Source organism: Myotis nattereri, assembly GCF_964212035.1.
Source record: "Myotis nattereri genome assembly, chromosome: 1".
NCBI lineage: Eukaryota > Metazoa > Chordata > Mammalia > Chiroptera > Vespertilionidae > Myotis > Myotis nattereri.
The window spans coordinates 3,816,587-3,830,117 of NC_138075.1; the positions used below are offsets into that span (position 1 = coordinate 3,816,587).

At 42.7% G+C, this 13,531-nt stretch overlaps 1 protein-coding gene across 1 annotated transcript in view; it reads right to left on the bottom strand.

Moving 5' to 3' along the window:
* Positions 1–13,531, bottom strand: part of DICER1 (dicer 1, ribonuclease III) — a 60,489-nt gene that overhangs the window by 27,947 nt on the left and 19,011 nt on the right. The window contains exons 4-10 of the mRNA XM_081090496.1: positions 10,560–10,747; positions 9,799–9,961; positions 8,771–8,901; positions 7,214–7,348; positions 6,650–6,810; positions 4,706–4,874; positions 2,996–3,468 (exon numbers count right to left, since the gene is read on the bottom strand). Coding sequence (XP_080946622.1) covers positions 2,996–3,468; positions 4,706–4,874; positions 6,650–6,810; positions 7,214–7,348; positions 8,771–8,901; positions 9,799–9,961; positions 10,560–10,703 — 1,376 coding nt within the window. The 5' untranslated portion in view covers positions 10,704–10,747. The remainder of the gene's footprint in view (positions 1–2,995; positions 3,469–4,705; positions 4,875–6,649; positions 6,811–7,213; positions 7,349–8,770; positions 8,902–9,798; positions 9,962–10,559; positions 10,748–13,531) is intronic.

Consider the following 13,531-nt stretch of genomic DNA (forward strand, 5'->3'; position numbering starts at 1 on the left):
GCATGAAGAGAAATTAATAGGAAAACTGGTGACATTCAAATCAAGTCTGGAGTTTAGTTCACAGTAACACACCAGTGTTAGCTTCTGGGTTGTGACAAAGGTACCATCCTATATAACCCTACCCTATGCTATATAACCCTACCTAGTAAGAGAGGAATATGCTCATTATCCATTACGCCATAACATCAGGACCAATCTGCAAGTGGTGGAGAGCTACAGGAGGGCGGGGCAGGAGCTCAGAGCAGCGGAGAGCTACCTGCGGCGATGGGCGGGTGGCCAGCGGAGGCCAGCGGCAGAGAGCTACTCGCACACGCGGGCTCCTAGTGATAACATAAGATGTTAATAGCATCAGGCGGGGAAAAGCTGGGGGGGGGGGGGGACTCCTAGTGATAACATAAGATGTTAATAGCATCAGGTGGGGAAAAGCTGGGGGGGGGGGACTCCTAGTGATAACGTAAGATGTTAATAGCATAGGCGGGGAAAAGCTGGGGGGGGGGGACTCCTAGTGATAACGTAAGATGTTAATAGCATAGGCGGGGAAAAGCTGGGGGGGCGGGGGGGCCTACAGGGGAACTCTGCACATCTTTGCAACTTTTCTGTAAACAAAAGGTTATTAGGGAAATGGGGGGGTGTGAACCCTGGTTTGTCCAATGTCACACAGTATTAGCACATTGTATGCGGGAAACATATTTATACGTTTTACGTTGACTGGTAGTAGAGCGCGGGACACGTATGAATACGTTTTTTATAGACTAGCAGTAGAATGCGGGTAACGTATAAATACGTAAACTAAAGTTATCGTAATTTTACTGAACGTTGCCATTTGTGCAAAAAATTAGCAAAAATGGCCCACGCCACCTGTTAGCACGTGATAAAAACTACCCGCAAACAATGTGTTAGGAAGTTACACAGGGAAGAGAGAAGGGAAGCCATTCTCTGCACTTCCTACCAGTGTTATTTTGGGAGAGTCACCAACTGCGTCTCCGTTTCCTCATCTATAATAGAGTAAAATTATCTGCCTTCGCCTCAGAAAGTGCTGTGAAGTTGAAAAATACACATGTACAAAGATAAATTATAAACCCTAAAGCCCTACAGTAAGGCAAAAGGAAAGCTATGAACCTAAGACTGTGTGTACACCTCCTCTGTACACAGAAGGGGCTGTGATTTATTTTTCAATGAGGAGAGGAGAAAACTGCCCGTAGATTACAATAGCTCACCCTCCGTGAAGCTGTTCACTGAAGAAGGGCTTTTCCTCCCATTAAGTTGATGGAAGGAAAGAATCTGGACTTCAGGAAGTTTTTCTAAGCTTATTAAAAACTGGAACAAGACCTCTATTGTATATTCAATTAGCTGCCCATAAAGTCAACCCTCAAATCGCTCTTGATTCATCATCCAACACTAAATTCCAGCCACATTTTATGAGAGTTGATCGCAATTAATCTGATCCTCAAAGTCAATAGGAAGCAATGACTGGTTTTCGATAAACCTTTTCAGGCTAATGCTCTTGCAATGAGACCTGGCCCATCTCCACATTTAAAAACACATGCAGAGGAGACGGCAAGGAAGAAAATAGCCCCATTTCTTCTCTCCAAGCCCCAGAAAATGTAATTCTTAACCCGTCCTGGAAGGGGGGCGGGGAGTATGTCTACAACCAGGCCAGAACGGTGCCAACAGTAAACCCTCCTGACGGCTGAAATGCCTGTCTCCCATGCTGATCCCAACAGCCGTCCTGGCCGCTCCTGGCAGCCTTCCCACCGAGCAAAGCGCGGGTTGGTGTTTGCGACGCCCAGGGGCACGGTGACTGCAGAGGGAGCTGGAAACCGGAGCGGATGCCGGCCGCCTGCACGGTCTCTGTCACTGACGAGCAATCTAACGCAGAGGAAACCGCTTCTCCTCCCGGGGCCCCTGCTCTTTTGTACACAAGTGTCTGGATTAGGGAGTCGGTGAAGTCCCTTCCCAACCTTAAACTCCTGGCTTCAGCGTAATTCACTCCCCGACGCTGCTTTACTGTGCGTTCATCACAGGGATCAGGCCCAATGACCATGAAAATTACCAGACTGCAAACCTCCAGACGGCGGCCCCAGGGCCCAATTTCTTGTTACTCAACTAAGTTTTCAAAAATCCCAAACCAGTCAGAAGCAGTTCAGAAAGAAAAACCCGAAATTACCTCAGGAAACAAAGCTTCATTTCTCCTCAGGGATCACTACTTGCAGGAAAGGCCTTGGGGACCCACTGGGCCAATTAACGGATGTCCTAGAAAGCAGGTTGTCTGAAGCACAGAAGAAGAACCTGGCCCTTACAAACAAAGCACCGGCCCACAGCCCGAGAACCAGCCCTCGGGGCGGCGGACACACCGGAACCCAGGAAGGGCAGGGGCGGGCCCACCGTCTCCTTTGCCAATATTCTCCAAATGTTCCCTAACACCTTATTCTCTCCTGGCTCGGGAAACTTAATATATAGTCTACGAACTAACCCACGCTGCGAATCCAGTTGTTCAAAACTTTTTCCACTGCAAACTTGAATTAACACTTAAGGGATAAAAAAGCTAACATAAAAAATCAGCCACACCACCACCCAGAGATGACGTTTACCCAAAGGTTACCTTCGGGACAAAGCTCTCTGTGGAATGCTCAACACTGACACAGGCCCAACACAGCCGCACAGAACAGCAGGTATCTGACCTGGGCCTAACAGCTGAAGACAAAAAAAGGCTTCACTTGAACGTCATTGTTCTCCACTTGCTCTCCACCTCAGGCGGGTTAGAGGTTTGCATCCTTGCAGAGCAAGCCTCAGGGCTGGGAAACGGGGCCTTTTGGGAGAGCTGCTCGCACACATGCCCGCTGCCAACCCTGCCTGGCACTGCCGTGAGCAGGCCGCGGCGATGGTGCGGGAACGTGCCCTCACCCCTGCAGCTCGGACGCCGCCCCGCAGAGCCTCACAGAACAGCACGCTGCCTGGCTCCGCTCTGGGGAAAAGGCGAACCGTAGAGATCTACCTGTTTAAGACAACTGCTGTGTATCTTCTTTCCACAAAAATAATTCCACATAAAATATTGGTGAATGGAGAAGGGAAATTTGTCTCTGGCTTCTCCTTTTCTTCAATTTCTTCATCCTCATCATCATCCTCAGAGTCACTCCAAGACACATAGTTATCCTGGTTCCTGTTGTTGTACCACTCCACGCTCTCAAACTGCTGCCGCTCGTACGGTTTGTACTTGCGGAGGATCTCCAGCAGTCTGACCACTTTAGGAGTTACAAATCGCAGGTCCAGGGAGGCCGGTGAGAAGTGCTCTTCGCACAGGGCGTGGATTTTCCGCAGGAAAGTGTCTGTGAACAGCAGGAATTTCCTGTGCAGCTCCTCTTGCTCGTGTTTGATGTGTTTCTGCAGTTCTCTCACCATCATTCCAGCTACTTTATCTGCACACCAGGGCCCCAGAACTACCAAGACCGCGCGACAGTCCGCCAGTATCTACAGAACAAAAAGAGCCAAATGTTACACAATAATCACGCAGCAGCGCCCTCTGAGGCTTAACTGGGGTTTCCATTATCTTCAATCTGCCCCTTCAAAATAAATGCACCCCACACATTCATGTGAACGCTGAGGTTAATGCCCTAAGGTTGGGACAGGGGCCGTGGTCTTTCCAAGCTCTACTTTGTCACACACACACACACACACACACACACACACCCAGAACCATCATTTTGTTTTTCCCAGCAAAAATAATCAAATAATAGATATTAAAAGATGCAACTGTATAAAGATGAAACTTTATTTTTAGATCTCTGATTAGTTAGAAGGACAACTGAGTCATTTACTTTCAGGTAACTATACAAAGAATTCCATAGTGGAGTCATCTTATTTTAGGTATCAAAGAACAAGACAATTTTCCTTTAACTTTATACGCAGAGAACCACCCCTTACAATCCTAGCTCAGAGCAGACTGCCAATCCACAGCGAGAGACTGAGGAACTTTCTGCAGGCGAGTAAAAGACAGACTGGGGGGAACACGGACTTAGTGACAACTCAAGGGCTAAGGAGAGTCTGGGCATTGCTGCTTCAGAAAACATCAGCAAGAGAGAAATTAAGATGCAGATGCAACAGCGTGAGCACTCATGAACGGGTGCAAAGTCCTAGAACAATGGTTCTCAAGTTTTAAAGCATCAGGGTAACTGGACGGCCTGTTAATCTCAGCCAGCTGGACCCACCCCCGGTTTTAGATTCAGCAGGTCCAGGGTGAGCCCATAATTCACATGTCTAACAAGTTCCAGGGGGTGCCGATGATGCTGGTCTGGGGTCCGTACTTTGAGAACCATTATCCTAAGGGATCTCTTTTCAAAGCTGGATCCCATTCAGAGATGACAAGCTCATATCCAGTTACACACAAGGAAACAGCAAAAGAATTTGTTTAGCCAAAGGGTTTGAGCAGGTACTAACTCATCTGACCAAGAAATAAGAAAACTAGACTCATTCCTTTTATTCAAATAGCCATGGCATGAACATCCTAAGTCATCTCTTCTATCAGGGAGGTCTATACTCTAGTAAACTCAGCCCAATATATGTCTGATACATGTCCAAAGAGGTAAGGTTCAGGCCTTAAGTTAAAAAGTATAGAAACTACCCTCATCAGAAGCATATTTTCATTTCAATACTAAACACAAACGGAAGCCTTTATTATCTGTCCTACACTTACTGTGCATTTGCTTACCTGTTTAGAAATTAAAGTAGAATCTCTTTCTTTTGAATGTGCAGATATATTACAGTCATTGACAAAATTAAGTGCTTCCTCTAATTCCATCAGCAGTCTCTCATAAAGCCCACTTCTGTCCATAAATGGTCCACAGTCCACCACAATCTCGTACGGCTGAGAAGTGTATCTTTAACATCAGGAACAAAAGTGGTCAATACTACAGTAAATGCACTACTGCAATACCATCCACTACATATCTAAACCAAGCAAGAAACGTCCTATGTTCAGCTTGCATACCTACTTGGGACAACAGGCAGGCTCACCGGCTCCCTGAAGTGGTGCTCACTTGTGTCTATGCTATGTGTTTGCCTGTCAGGGCTCAAGGAATGACTGCAGAAAGCTGACAGTCCAAGAATTTTGAGAATTCATTTTTATGCCAGGTTTTATATTTTGTTTTTTAGTTTTAGACGTTCATCTTTTGCCCCCTCAGGAATAATGTTGGTCAAAATACTCAAGAAACTCAACATACTATTCAGAAGCAGAAATCAGGGATGGGGGTTAGATGGTAGGGGGAGGTGTTATTAAATTGATCCATTTCCATACTAGTTGAAGGTATAGCATTTGCAAATGTCAACTTTACTTCTTATGTGTTTTTATAAAATCTGCTATAGGGAAAGCTTCCCCCAACTTTCAGTCAATTACAGTATCATTCATTGGATCTTTCATAAAATGTGACAACCAGAGTAGCACATAATATTCTAAAAGCACATACAATAATTAAGGAAAAAGTACAGTAAAGACATATTTAAATACTAGTTTTCATTATTCTCAACCAGAATCTATACCTAACCAAAGAGGCACATTTTGAGAACTAGGTAATGCCAAATCCAACAGATTACCTATCATCATCATCCTAGAAAGTTTTATTTAAATGATCTAATACCTCTACTTTCCTTGCAAGGAAGTAAAAAATAACATGTCCTCAAGGTTATGAGATCTGTATTTTGTATGGCATTTGGATACCTAAGTTCTATAACCTAAAACATTACCTTTTTTCTCATTCTACAAAGAGAATTTTCCAAAATTCTACTAAAGGCCAGGCACACTGCGAGGCGTTTTCTAGGTGTCTACGTAATTAGTCATCGCAGAATGCCCTGAAGCGACTGCCAATGGCATTTTACAGATGCGGGAACAGTAAAGGATTGGCAGTCACAGCTTACAATTAGTGGAGCCGGTATTCATAGCCCATGTCTGATTTAAAGCCATAACCTGAGAATAATGAAAACTGTAGATTTAAATATGTCTTTACTTGTTAAAAGACTGTATCTGATAAGAATATAAAGGTATTTTAATATGTATTAAATTTGTTTCATTTATTTAAAAATCTTATTTATACAGGCTCCCTTCCACAAACTTAAATCAAAATTTGTGTCTGTGTGTGTGTTTCAATGAAACTCAAAATAGCAACCCCCTCAAAGAGACGAGCCTAGAAATCATAAACATCTTTCTCAGAAATTCATATCCATTTTCAAAACTACAGGGTGTTTCCAATTATTTTAAAGCATATTGTAAAATACTGAATTCTCTAAGTAATGTTCTTTCAAACCATCACATGTGACATTTAGATCAGAAGAACAAAGCACACACACTGACGGAAAGGAACACAAATTTACTATCCATGTCCCCAGTCCTTGTCATATCAGCAAATATGAAGGGCCAAGGCTGATGCAATATTCTCTCCTAAGGCAGAAACACCTCCATCTGCCTCTCTCTGTGTAAACAGGGTTAAGCCCCTGCATTCGAAAGGACTGTCCTGGTAAAGAACTGCTGTCTCGCTCTTTCCTTTTAACAGCCACGGTGTGCTCTTGCGCAGGCACCTCCTGCGAGGCACGGGAAGGGCCCTGCAGGCTTCGAGTGAGTTCTAGCTGGTCTGGCCACAACAAGTCCGTCGGAAGTGCATACCTGTCTAAGACCACCAAGTCGGTTGCCGTCTCAGCATTACTCTTAAGAATTTTCTCCAGTTTCTGAATCTTTTCTTCTAATTCCTCTGGATCACATTTCCCATTTAAAATGGAAGCAGTTAGTCCCAAAATACGAGGGCATGATGGACAACTTTCACAGAGCTAACATAATACAAGATACTAACAGTAAGAAATTCATTTTGCAAGACCATAATAAAAAAGGCATCACCATATTAAAACATGTCCAAAAAGACTGACAAATACTAAAAATATTACTTGCAGAATTATGGTAGCATGCTTAAAAGTTCCACTTATCACAAAGGCAGATTTCTTATGCTTAAAATTTTATTACAGATTTAGTTTTATTATAGATTATTTATTATAGCTTATTATTATAGACTATAGATGTAAATGAACATTAATATTCATTCATTAATATTGACATAACACTGGAACCAAGTTCACAAAATTAGTAACTAATATTATTGCTTTGATATATAAAAACACTGCTTATACTCATTAATTTGACCTGAATTATTAAGACTGATAAAATATAAAAACTTACCTTCATAATTTCTCGATATGGGTGGTCTAGGATTGCAAGGTGACATTCATCAAACACCAAAAGGTTAATGTCTGACAGTGACAAGTAACCATTTTTCAAAACAATCAAGGCGACATAGCAAGTCATAATGAGAACCTAAAATAAAATTGACATCAGTATGAACAAATGTACCATTCGCCTGACGGGACACACTTACATGAAAGGAGGTTATGGAGCCATTGTATTGTAGGTGAGAACTAAGAAATCCATTAGTCAAAATTAATACAAAAATTCTAAATGTATGGAAGCTCATACTTTAGAACCAAGAAGTAGAATTAGGGAAACATGAAACAGACTGTGAAAAACAATTCTTGCTAATAGAGACCATGTTTTTATAACTCTCTTAAATCTATTTCAGGGTTTCAGGTTCCTACAGCCATATTTTGACTAATGAGACCTGTCGATTCACAGTTTTGTTTTTGATTTTTCCCCATTGAACAGACAAAGTTTTCCAGAAGATGACACAAACAAAATGTGTTTTTTCCATTTAATTTATCCTACTTTATTTTTTTCCATCACCATTTATACCCCCGTACCCTTCCACCTCTACCCGCCCCCTCCCCCGCAATCACTGCACTGCTGCCGTGTCCATAAGCTCTTCCTCGTTTGTGCTCAACCCCTCCACACCCGCCTCCCCTGCCCACCACCCCCACCACCCCCACCACCCCTCCCACCCCCACCCCCCCTGCCCCCACTACCCCCACAACCACCACCACCACCACCACCCCACCACCACCACCACCCCCCCACCACCACCAGAGCGGCCTGCCTGCTCTCTATCTGAGTCTGTCTCTATGTTGCTTGTTAGTTCAGTTTGTTCACTAGATTCCACATCTGAGTGAGATCATATGGTACGTGTTTTTCTGTGACTGGCTTACTTCACTTAGCATAACATCCTCTAAGTCCATCCATGCTGTTGCAAAGGGTAAAATTTTCTTCTTTTTTATGGCTATTAAATGTTCTTTTTATAGATTATCATTCTGTGGACATTTAAGTGCTTTTTAATGTGGACTTAACCCAAAATGTGAGACATACTAGCAGGCTGTATGGAGACTGTTAAAAGTTGGTTAGGCCGCAGTTCTTAACCACTGCAGATCCACCGACACGCTCAGCACACAGAAGACCCTCAGCACGTGCTGGCTACATGGCAACGTTAAGTGAGAGGAAGTCTCGTCAAAGACCCAAAGAGCTCCACCAAGAAATGTCTGCAGTTTCAAGACATTACACTCAAGAGCACATGTTCTGAAAGCACGTTATCTGCAAGTTGGAAAGAGTGGGGATGCGTGCTTCCCAGGCAAGTAAACCACACCAAGAAATCAGAGCAACACAGACTGGCACTTTACTCGGCTCTGGGGAGAGACCCAGGGTGAGAAAGGGCGCGCGGGCTAGTGTCCGGGCTGAGAGCACAGGAGGGTAGGGTTTTCAGTCCAACTCAGCCAGCCAAGGCCACAGGGCATCTGAGAACCAAGCCAAGAACTTGCAGGGATTTACAGAGTGAAGTGTCTCTGCCAGGCTTACCTGGTGCTTAGTAAACTCCTGGTTCCATTTCTCTTTAGTCCAAGATGCAAGTACTTCTAGGTGTGCGTATTCCCCCACCTTGAGGTCTGAATGAGTCCTGACAGCCGACACTTGCTGAGCAACCTGGTTTGCTGGTTACAAACAGAAACTCCATGTAAACAGGACAAGTTGGCTCTAGTTGGTTCTCTGGGCTACAATGATTCAGACAGTTAAAGAAACCCTTCTTATTCTGTATTATACCGAACCATCTGCATTTTAGAGATTTCCAAAATGCACTTATTAGACTCACCACCCTGACCGTCACTCACTTCAGAGACCCTGTATCACCTCCATGCTTTAGAGCGGATTTTCCCCAACCTAAAAATGTAACTTTTAGGCTAGAATGAGAACTACTCCAGATCCACCCCTCCTATTGTAGTCAATAAAATCAGATCGTTTCACCAAGAAACAATACAGACTAACGCATATTCACACCAATAAGAACATCTCATGCTGAGAACATATACAAAAAAGGAGAGGAATGACATGGTTGTATTAGTGCCCAAGCAGCTCAGGTTCACATTTTATACTTTTATTTTAATATATAATCCCAAACACATAAACCCAGTATTTTTAACTATTAAGAAGCAACTATTTAACTTTCTTTCTACAACTGACATAGCAAAATCATAAACCAAAAAGTTACCTATGTCATAATCAAGCACCTTTGGGCATGTTTTGTGAAGCTAAACATCAAAACAAAATAACTAACACAACTTAGATCATGTTACAATAGTAACCCATTCAAAAGAAATGCAGAATCAGGATTAAATGCAATTACATCTAAAAGAAAAGCTAGCTTTACACCTATGGAATAAAACAGCTAATATTTAAGAGAAATACTACAAAGTTAAGAAATAAGCAGCTCTGCTATCAGAATTTCAACAAGTACATTACTTGTCAAACTCTCTACATTTTCAATAATTTAACCAATAATTTAATCTCATCCAATTTCCTCTATGCAATGTGAAAAAGTACTTTTTTATTACCAGAGTTGACCAAGAACACAGTCCTTTTCCCATGTCTGCTGAAGTCTCCCCTGATCTGATAGGACAGCTCTTTAGTGAGTAGTACTGCAATGAACGTCTTCCCTGAGCCAGTGTTCAAACAGACTATGGTATTCCGATCCAGAGCTGCTTCAAGCAGTTCAACCTGAAAATACAGTGGGAAAAGATTACACACTTCTTATCTAAGTACAAAATTTAGAAAATGGGATTGTCTTTTAATTCAGGAAATTCCACTGTTTTCTAATATCTTCCTCCAATAAGTTTGCCAAAAAGCATACTTTCTGCATCTGTGTATGTGAATAATAACCAGACGCATTAAAATGCCTGTTATACGGAGCGGTAATATAAGCACATGTTGAAATGTATTTACAATTTCCTTAAGATTTTTGCACGGACAGAATACTTCTCTAGAATTAGATGAATGACTAAATTTATTGTAATCGGGGTTCTGCCAGTTCATAGTTGTTCAATCTCAATTCGTACCCAGCTCACGAGGACAGACACATCCAAATGGATGAGGTTTTCAGAGGGGAGAAAATAAGGAACTTCACAAATAAAACTATCGATCTAATTACTCAGCAGATGTTAAAAAAGGATTATTAAGAACAAAGTATCTGGAATGAGAAAATTAATCAGAAGAGGAAAGCTTGAACAGGAAAATGAGTTTTATTAAGTTGTGTCAACTAAATGCTAATTTATTCTATTTTAGTGAAATGCTCCAGTATTAGTGTTCTCATTAGTACCTGATATTTTCTTGGCGTATAAATGTTATCATGAATTGCTTCTTGTTGCCATGGCAGTCCAAAGAAAGGACCCATTGGTGAGGAAGCAGGGGTCATGAGCTGCAGGCCTGCCATGCTGAGGGGTTGCAAAGCAGGGCTTTTCATTCATCCAGTGTTTCTTTCATTGCATTTTGTTCTAGCACAGCTTACTACAAAGGGAAAAAGAATACCATTACACAACCATGCAGGGTTAAAAACAAAAGAAAGCACAGAAACAAGAGAAACATCAAAATATCACTCCTATGGGCCTTTCAAACTCTTATAACTGTTTCAGCTTTTTCTTGATCTAAGAGGATTGTTTTTAAAAGTCAAACATTCTATTCTCTCCAACCCACCAACCCTATCCCTAGTAACTTGTCTGAAAGAATTAGACAACTGTACACACGTGAAAAGTACATAAACATTTATTGCTGCATTATTACTACAAACAAGAAATAATTTTAAATGTATTAATAAAAATTTAGCTAAGCAAATTATGGTATGCTTGTAATGAAATACTCTGAATCCATTAAGATAATACACATCTATATTTACAGACACAGAACCCTGTCCTTAATATGTACAGTATAATGACTCTTAAAATATATGTATATATAAAACATGTAAGTATGCACAGGAAAAATTCAAATGCCTGTCAACAGTTATTTCATCTAAAGACCAAAACACAGGTCTTTTTCTCAACTAGCAACCTAGCATAGATAACCAACTACTTAAATATGTACCTTTAAAATTATACATCTCTTACACATTTATATATCAAAAAATAATACTAATAAAATGAAATTATACATATCCCCAATAAACTAAAAGAAGGCACACCATTCTGTGAAATGATAGTCCGTCATGGTATCTAAGCACTCCTGTGGATTTCATGTCTTCTTTCCCAAAGATAAATCTGGTAAGTAAAACGATAAAATAAAAATGGAGTCTTTCTAAAATCCCTAACCTGCAGATAGAGGGTGAGGGTGTCCAATCTCTGTGTGAAAGCCCAGCATCCGCTTGCCTAACCGTCAGCAGAATGTGCTGCCCCGTAGAGGGGAGTTCTCTGCCTTGCGCTGCTTGGGAGTGTTCACTGTTATTACTCTATGGAACTGAAAGGGAGAATACAGCTTTGGCTCCTTGCCAGCAAGAACGCTGACTCTCCTGACGTTAAGTGGATAACGCTGGGACAGCACAGTGACCTCAGTTGTTGCATCTCATCCTGAAGAAGCCTCAAATGTGGGCCTTCATATCGGCACAACACAAATTCTGGTTTCAGAGGCTACTGCAGCGGCCAGAATTCACCATCCAACTAACACAAGCGCGATCCTCGGTAAGGGAACAGGGGCCCGGCTGCAGGAGCCAAGGGCCTCAGCACGGCTCGCGCCATCTGTGGAGCAGACAGTACAACCGCTCTCATCACCCCGTGCAGGACGCAAGCAGAGAAGCCGGAGCACATCATGAAAAACTACCAAGTCATTCTTTTCCCCGGATCAAAGGAACACTGCTCCTTCTCCACGGAACCAGAGCCCCAGCAGCCATTCCTTCCACCCCCACTAAGCGTTCACTTTTCCCCCTTCCGCAGGCCCACAGGGGCACACCCTCAGGTTCGTCATTCAAGCTTTCTACACAACACAGCTGCCGAGACTCCAACGTGAAACCCTATTTTGTCTAATTTCCTGCGATCCACAGGTCAGTCTGCAAGCCAGGGCTGAGATCTGCAGGCACCTCCCAGCTGGCTACCTTCCTGGGCTCCCTCCACATGCCTCCTTCCTGACTGCAGGCTGCTTCCGGTCTAAGATTATGTATGCTTAAGCGACCCCTCACTTCTCACCCAACCCAAATCACAGACACAGCAGAAAGTATCAGGAAATCAGACTACATCCAGGTGGAGGATGGGGAAAAGGAAAAAGAGAAGAGGGCAACAATGCCTATAAAACTCCAAATACACCTCCCTCCACCAGCACAGCCAGGAAGCAGCAGGACTCCTCCTTCCTACCACTGACACGTGTCACCATTCCTTCTCACATAGATGACATCAGTAATTATGATCATTAGTAACTCCGGGAAAAAACTGTCCAAAAACAAATGAGAAGAATGTTCCATTTTTTTAAAAGGGAGGTCTGTATTCTTCAAAAATGTATCTTAAAATACAAGAAGAAAAAAAGAAAGAAAATGTTCCAGATTAAAGAAGACTACAGGAGACATAACAGCTAAATGCAGAAACTAATCTCCCTGTCAATGGCAGATCCATGCCTTAAAGTCCATTCCTGAGTCCACTGAAGAAATTGCAGAAAACAGCAGTTAAACTCACTGCAGTATGGCTCGGGGCTATGTAAGAATAGCCTTCTTCTTAGGAAATATACACTGAAGATTTAGTGGTAAAGGGCCATGATATATGCAACTTATTCTCAGATGGTTCAGAAAAAGAAACCAGGTATAGATATATAGAGCGTGTGGGTGCAACTGATACAGCAAGTGGGCAAATGGATAACGCATGTATTCTTTGTTCTATTCTTATCCAGAACTTTTCCGTAAGACTGAAATTACTTCCAAATAAAGAGCTCTAAAAAAGTAAATAAATACGACCAACTAAGCCAGGATTTTTGAGTACAGGAGCGTTATGCCTCACACACACCGTGTCACCACAGCACCGGATCACACCTGGCCAGGGCAAACCAGCACCCAGTCCGCAGAATGAAAACAACACCCACATGAGTGACATGAAAACCTCCAAACAGCCTCTCTGCCTTCCATAATGCAGACCGCGCTGCGCGTGCTCAGACACCACGCACACCTTCTTCTTCTGCTGGCACACATGCTCCACAGAGCAAGATGTGCACCTCACTCGCCACACTCTGAACTTGCCTGTGCGTGTACCAGGCATACAGTCAGATCAGGGTTCTCAACCTTCCTAATGCCGCGGCCCTTTCATACAGCTCCTCATGTTGTGG